Source organism: Chiloscyllium plagiosum, chromosome 4 (assembly GCF_004010195.1).
Source record: "Chiloscyllium plagiosum isolate BGI_BamShark_2017 chromosome 4, ASM401019v2, whole genome shotgun sequence".
NCBI lineage: Eukaryota > Metazoa > Chordata > Chondrichthyes > Orectolobiformes > Hemiscylliidae > Chiloscyllium > Chiloscyllium plagiosum.
In genome coordinates, this window is record NC_057713.1 from 111,249,596 (window position 1) to 111,257,784 (window position 8,189).

Genomic DNA, 8,189 nt, shown 5'->3' on the forward strand with positions numbered 1-8,189 from the left:
CCTACTCCTTCCCTATAGTATCTCCCACTTCCAATTTCAGCACATATCATTGATCCACTATGGGTCTTGATAGGTCACTTGGACCTTAGCAAAATCGTTCTTTATAAGATTTTATAAGAAGAGGGTTTCCAGTTGTTCCAAATACTATTTGAAAATGTCACTGTACAGCAAGAGGTTGTCTAGATACAGTGTACAGCCTGTTCCTATCTGAATCATCAGCCATTGAAAGCTGGCTGGGAATCTTGGAATCCAAATGACATGACTCGACACTGGTATAACCCATCTACAGATATGAAGGTAGAGATTTCCTTCCTGTGGACAGTCGAGGGAATGTGTCATTATCTCCCGAGTAAGTCTACCTTGGTAACAAAGACTGCTTTCCTTATCCTAGCTAGGCAATCGTCGAGCTGATGTATTAGGTAAGAGTTGGCTCTGATCACTACGTAAACCTTTCAATAGTCTCTGCAGAATCTCATGGGCACAAGTACAACTGGGAAGTTCCAGTTACTGCTGTCACATTTTATTGTTTGGGGTTTCAACAAGTAGTTCATCTCCTCCTGAACCTGGGCCAGCATTTCTGGGCCTAACCGATTGGGATGTTGTGGCCCCACTTCACTAACAACTCAGAGCAAGAATCTTTTTTTAACTTTGAACGTTTAGACTCACCTCATATTTCTACTCTGCATGTGTGAGATGTTACTTTTGTTTTCTGCATTCAGTAATCAAGAAGCTCAGTCTCTTTCTGAACTCAAGAAAACCTGGTTAAAATGATTCCTTTCTAGACATGAGTTCATTTGGATTTGGGAGACAGGTATCCAGAAGGGAAGGGAGCCTTTTAAATTAGCCTTGTTGTGGCCAATCAAGGGTTGACTGAATAAACCAGGGGAGCTAACTTACCCCTCCACAGATGGAAGCTTAACATTTTGAGGAACCTTATCTGGAACCAGATGGAATTGGGAAACCTCTCTCAGCAACTGGTCATAGTACACTAGCTTAAAGAAATGCACTAGAAGCCAGCTCCACACTCGTCACCACTTCCCCCAACAACCCCACTCAACCCTTCAGAGGGGTGGCAGAGTGGTTAGCACTGCTGTCTCACAACACCAGGGACCCAGGTCCAAATCCATCCTCTGGTGACTGTCTGTCTGTGTGGAGTTTGCACAATTTCTCTGTGTCTGTGTGGGCTTGCTCCAAGTGCTATGATTTCTTCCCACAGTTCAAAGATGTGCAGGTTAGATGGATTGGCCATACTAAATTGCCCTCAGTGTCCAGGGATATGCAGGTGAGGTGGATTATCCATGAGAAATACAGGGTTACATGGATAGAGTGGGTCTGGGTGGGATGCTCTTCAGAGGATCAGTGTGGACTTGATGGGCCAGATGGCCAGTTTCCAAACTGTAGCGATTCTAATGATTTCTTATTTGCATGTCATCAAGGAATTCTAATAATTAAACTTTGCTTTTTTGGGGGTAAGAAGGCTAACAGGAATACTTCAAAAAGTCGACAACGGAGTTTTCTTTTTATGTAACTACTTTTTATATGTAATTTTCAATTAGTTAATATCAGATTACTCATGAATGGCAGGTTGGAGGTTGTATTAACTTAGTTTTTATGATGCATCCATTCGTCAGTTGAACTGATCAGGTGGTAACTACTAATTACTCTGAAATATATGAAGGAAAATTTGAAAGCATTTTTTCTCAAATGGTTCCCATGTGTGCTAGACCACGGCAGATTTTGCCTTCAGCAATATGCAATCGAGCTAAGAAGAAATTGGTCTGATTGTTTCACTGCCAGCAACCAAAGGGGAAACACTACCTCTGGCGGTGTATTGAAGCACTGCACCCTTTTAAAAAAAAACATTTAACAGACTGATTTAAAAACCACCTGCAGGAGAGGTGAGGACCTGCACCAGTGGAAATCACCCTGTTAAGTTTTATTTTTTAATTTACTTAGTGCTTTTGGAATTCAAATTTGGAACAGGTTTTATGGCTGCTGGGTTGCATTTGCCCACATTTACGTTGATGTGGTCAAGTGCAAGCTGTGAAATTAGTTTAAATAACCAGACTTTGCTGTTGGTGCCTGTTCCAGAATCTGTCTCTGTAACATATATTTGTGAACAAAGTCCTATTGTGCACTTCTGTCCCCTCATTAAGGAAGAAGGACCTTTCATCACCAGCTAATTCTCACTAGCTATGCCTTTTGAATTTTTAAATCAGTTTCTAGTTTGTTTGTATTAGCAACTTTTGAGAAGATTTGTAGCTCAGGTTGATGATAAGGTTGACTAACACACTTAAACAGTGTTAATGAATGTAAAGGATTCATTAGATACCACCAGCAAAATAATGTCATTTACAAGATACCATGCAAGAACTGTAAAACAAAAAACACTACATCGGACAAACTAGCAGGAAACTTGCCACCAGTATACACTAACTGGCCTTCATAAGACACAACAAATTATCACTAGTTTCTATACATTCAGGTAAAGAAGGATGCCACTTTGACTGGGACCACACACACATCCTAGGACAGGCGAAACAGAGACACGTACGAGAATTCTTAGAGGCATGGCATTCTAACCAGGACTCCATCAATAAACACACCGATTTAGATCCTATCTACGTTCCCTTGAAAAGAAAAGAACCAAAAGGACATCCTAAGAAACCAAGACCTATAAATAGAGTGGCGGGTTATACTACCAGCGCTTCACCAGAGACTCTCACTGATGATGTTACCCAGTATGGTGACGAAATGTCTGAAAACAAACCTTCCAGCTCAGCAAGCTAACTTACATACTTTCTGTGGAACCTCAAAGGTGTTGACGAGATTTCTGCCACACTTCAGTGAATTTACGGTAGACATCCTTCTTAAAAAAATTATTAAGTACGTACATCAGCACAAGACTGAGGTTAAAACCTGAAAAAGGAGAAGAGGTGAATTAGTCCAGCGAGTGGATGAAGGTACAGAGTATATTGTACCTGAGCTTGGTATTCGAGCCACAACAATTATTCATTCACACTCGGGACCTGAGCTCAGAGAGCAGGATCTTTACTTCCTGCTAGGAATGGGAAAAGAAGTGGGAAGGCATTCGGGCGTGATGCCAGTTTTCCCAACACCATTCCTACTCTTGGTGTGACCCATCAGGACAATGGACAAGACAGGTCCCAGCAGCCACTCAACTCAGTTATTTGGAAATGAAAATGGCTAGTGAGCTTATTGAGAACCCACTGAGGGGCAGTTAGAGACTTTGTTCACACACATTGCCCCAACCTAACGTGTAACCAGAAGTCAACCAGTTAGTGCAGGTGAGTTAGTGGCCGATATGCACTTGGACAGCATTACAGGGGCATCAGTGGACAGAAAGGGGTAAGGATTCCCGATGTTATTAGGAATCCATCTGGGCAAAAGAACAATAATGGCTAGTAATGGGTTCATGAATCTCAGCTACTCAGGCAATGAGGAGGAGTATCCTCTAAATGAAAGGTAGAACCCTGAGAATGAGAACGATGGAGAGAGAGAGATGAAAAAGGCAACAAAAGCCATGCTCTCAGGTGTGCTACCTGGAGACAGAACTACCTGAAGATGGCAGAGAAGCAACAATGTGGAAGACTATGACAATATTGACAATAGTCACCACGATTTGTGCCCTTCTTGTGGATGGCATTACAGCTATCATGCCTGACCAATAGCTGTCAAAGTCTGTGTAAACGTGTGTATCCCCAATCTGGCTCCTTCCAAATGTTAGCATCTCACAAAGTATCCCACAGATTACTGATGCCCTTTAGGGAAAACCGACCAGTGTATCTAATTCCTGATGGCTGGACCCTCGCAGACACAGAGTCATGGGTTTCACCGCCAGCAGTGGATTCTTCTGAGTGCAGGGTGTCACCAAGGAGCCAAGTGATGGCCAGTGAGCTCCATCAACAGGAAGGAATTCTACTTCCTTAGCATACAGCTGGTCTGAGACCCCAAGAGATTTATCCAGGTGTTAGTCACTTTCCTGGCAGTTGCCATGATGTTTTCAACCTCAGGTAATCCAAACTTGGGGATTCTTGGGGAGCAGGGATATTTCTTGAAGCGACTACTACCCACCCTCACGTGACAACAGTTGAGAGTGTGGTGCTGGAAAAGCACAGCAGGTCAGGCAGCATCTGAGGACCAGGAAAGTCGACATTTCAGGCAAAATCCCTTCATCAGGACTGTTGCCTGTTTTGCCCGAAATGTCGACTTTCCTGCACCTCGGATGCTGCCGGACCTGCTGTGCTTTTCCATCACCACATTCTCAATTCTAATCTCCAGCATCCGTAGTCCTCACTTTTGCCTCACGTGACAACACCAGACAGAGGTGTTTAAAAATGTGTTGCTGGAAAAGTGCAGCAGGTCAGGCAGCATCAAAGGAGAAGGAGAATCGACGTTTAGGGCATAAGCCCTTTTTCAGGAATTCCTGAAGAAGGGCTCATGCCCGAAACGTCGATTCTCCTGTTCCCTGGATGCTGCCTGACCTGCTGCACTTTTCCAGCAACACATTTTTAAGCTCTGATCTCCAGCATCTGCAGTCCTCACTTTTTCCCAGACAGAAGTGTGTCAGCTGCTGCCATCTGATTACAAACAGCCACCATTGAGTAGGTCATTGGGCTTCTGAAAGTGCAGGCCTTGGTAGTAGGCCTAGTCAAGGGCCTCACTGTTTGGGTTTCGCTGATTGTAGTGCACTGCTGCATTCACCATGACAGGGTTCTCCAAAGAGGTGTGGCCCCTGAACACAGTGAGACTCTGTAGCAACACAGCTCCTCAGAAAGGGATCGACTGGAGAGTACACAGGGAGCAGGTGGGGACTGGGCCCAACTCATGGAATCAACATAGTGAACCTCCTCTGCACCCCCTCCAGTGCCAATGCATCCTTCCTTAAGTAAGGAAACCAAAACTGCACACAGTATTCCAGGTGTGGCCTCACCAGCACTTTGTACAACTGTAACATAACCTCTCTGCTTTTAAACTCAACCCCTTTAGCAATGAAGCACAAAATCCCATTTGCCTTCCCAATTACCTGTTGTACCCGCAGGCCAACCTTCTGCGATTCATGCACGAGGACACCCAGGTCCCTCTGCAAATCAGCATGCTGCAACTTTTTACCAATCAAATAATAATCTATTTTGCTGTTACTCCTACCAAAATGTATGACTTCACATTTACTAACATTGTATTCCATCTGCCAGACCTTTGCCCACTCACTCAATGTATCTATATTCCTCTGCAAAGTTTCACAGTCCTCTGCACACTCTGCTCTGCCACTCATCTTAGTGTCATCAGCAAATTTTGACGCACTACATGTGGTCCCAACACAGATCCCTGAGGCACACCACTAGTCATTGATTGCCAGCCGGAATAGCAGTTATTTATCCCCACTGTTTGCTTCCTGTCAGTTAATCAAGCCTCTATCCACTCTAATACTTTGCCCCTAAAACCATGCATCCTTATCTTATGCAGCAACCTCATGTGCGGCACTGTGTCAGAGGGCTTTTGGAAATCTAGGTGCACCACATCCACTGGGTCCCCATTGTCCACCTGGCTTGAAATGTCTTCATAGAATTCCAAAAGATTTGTGAAGCATAACCTGCCCTTCATGAACCCATGCTGCGTCAGTACAATGGGATAATTTCTTTCGAGATGCCCTACTATTTCTTCCCTGATAATAGACTCAAGCATCTTCCCCACTACAGAGGTTAAGCTCATTGGTCTATAGTTCCCCATCTTTTGTCTACTTTCCTTTTTAAACAGTGGCGTCACATTTGCTATTTTCCAATCTGCTGGAACTGCCCCAGAGACCAGGGAATTTTTGGAAAATTACTGCATCTCTTTTAGTACCCTGGGATGCATTCCATCAGGGCCAGGAGAGTTATCTATCCTTAGCTCCATTAGCTTACCCAACACTAATTCTTCCGTAATAAAAATTGTTTCCAGGTCCTCACCTACCTTTTGTCATTTACTGACATGTTGTTAGTATCCTTCACTGTGAAGACCGATGCAAAGTACCTGTTCAATGCCTCAGCTATTTCATCATTTCTCATAACTAACTGCTCCTTCTCATCCTCTAAAGGACCACCATTTACTTTAGCCACTCTTCTTCATTTTATGTATTTATAGAAACCTTTGCTATCTGCCTCTCTATTCTGTGGTAGTGTTTTCTCATACTCTATCTTAATTTTCTTTATAGCCCTTTTTGAGGCTTTCTGTTGACGTTTAAAGTTTTCCCAATCTTCTCGATTCCTGGGTTTTTTTTTGTCTACTTGGTATGCCTTCTCTTTCACTTTGATAGGCTGCCTTATTTCCTTCGACACCCATGGCAGATTATCCCTCCACTTACAGTCCTTCCTTCTCACCAGAATATACTTTCACTGAGCACTTTGAAAAATTTCTTTGAAGGTCCTCTGCTGCTCATCTACTGTCGCACCATAAAGTCTCTGTTTGCAGTCTTAAGCTTGATCAGTGGATCCAGATTCCGACGGATAGTTTGCTGAAATGATCATGGATTCTCACATTCCTCTGTCTGAGATTCTATCCAGTTAGACATGCCTTCATCTCTGCATTTACATGAATTTCCTCTCCCTCTTCCACCATATTGTCCAGTGGTGTTACAGACCAGGAGATAATGAATGAACTGCCACACCCCCCCTCCCCTTCTTGCCGAGGTCAGATCACTCGTTGCATTCCTACACTGGCAGAAAAAAATCCTCCAGGAACCCAGTGCAGAATTTCCATCACTTGTGCCTGAGGAAAAGTCACTGAAAACCACCTCAGTTTCAGTTTGTGGAGTGTGGAGGTGGTTCAGTCTCTTGCCTTTCAGCTTCACACCTGATCGCTGAAAGCTGCATCCTAAACTCCTGGGCTGGAATTTGAAATGCAGTGTCACATCGACTGGTTCCGGCTTTTCTGCACAACCAGCTGTGACCTTTCACGTGGTTTCAGACTGCATAGGAAGCCAGCAACAAACCAGCCCACTCCCCAGTAACACCGCCAGTCCCAGGAGCAAGCTATAACACACTGAAATTGAGCCCCATGTAGAGTAGCAATCAACAAAGACAATAGGATGTTGATAACCAGAATCAAATCAGTGGGGTAGAACTGATGCTAGGACAACACAATGCCCTGATCAGAGCGCACTTTGTGTAATAATCTTTGTCTCTTTTTCCATCTCCCGTACCAACCCAATTTGTTATGAATTTGGGCCATCTAATTTCACATCCTGAGAGTTAGTTGGTCCATAGCACTGAAGCTGCCTTAGCTTTGTATAACATTGGCAACCAAACTCATGAGACCACAGGACTCTCATGCTGGTGGAATCAGAGGACCAGCATGAGCGTTGCTGTGAGTGCTCATTACAGAGTCTGGCATCTCTGGAACAGAGGAAGGGAAACCTTGAGACACACTGAAGAGAGTAACTGTTCCTACAGCCTGTTCCAATTCTGTTTTGCATATTGCTGCCTTGTTACTGGCAAAAGCAGTTGTGGAACAAGTTTCTGTAGGGAATGACTTTGCTGGTGACTTTGGAATAAAAGTTAATTTACAAACACACCATTGCATCAGAGGGAAGCATTGTTTTTACGTAACTTTAAATGGGTTTTTATTGAATTGCTCTTATCTCTAGGGTCTCCTGCCCTAAGAGGTGCCAAGGATGGTGAAAACCTGCCAGGACCTAAAGGAGAAATTGGATCTGGAAGTGAAGTCCTTTACAGTGAGAAAGGTGCAAAGGTAAATCTTTATTCTGAGGGTCAGTGGGACAATTTTGCTTCTAGCTTGTAACTCACAGGCAGCAGAGATCCTGAGTCATCTTGGGAACCGAGAATTTTAAAAACGAATTGGAGCCATGACCCTGCCTCCTTCTCCTGTACTCTAAATGCCGAGAAACGAGGCCTAAATTCAATGATGCATGCTTTTAAAAAGGACTATCGGCAGATGTGGGTCGTATTGCAAACATGTGTTTACTAGAAATGCGTCATGGCTGGTTGGTGCAAGAGGCTTTAAGAAGTAAAGCCAAGTTATAAAAAAGGTGCATTGAGTCACAGAGTCATAGAGATGTACAGCATGGAAACAGACCCTTCGGTCCAACCCGTCCATGCCGACCAGATATCCCAACCCAATCTAGTCCCACCTGCCAGCACCCGGCCCATATCCCTCCAAACCCTTCCTAT

The 8,189-nt window shown here is 44.0% G+C and overlaps 1 protein-coding gene across 3 annotated transcripts in view; it reads left to right on the forward strand.

Moving 5' to 3' along the window:
• LOC122549324 (collagen alpha-1(XV) chain-like) overlaps positions 1 to 8,189 on the forward strand; it is a 255,798-nt gene that overhangs the window by 106,472 nt on the left and 141,137 nt on the right. For all 3 annotated transcript variants that reach the window (XM_043688956.1, XM_043688954.1, XM_043688955.1), the window contains one exon: positions 7,646 to 7,749. In XM_043688956.1, coding sequence (XP_043544891.1) covers positions 7,646 to 7,749 — 104 coding nt within the window. The remainder of the gene's footprint in view (positions 1 to 7,645; positions 7,750 to 8,189) is intronic.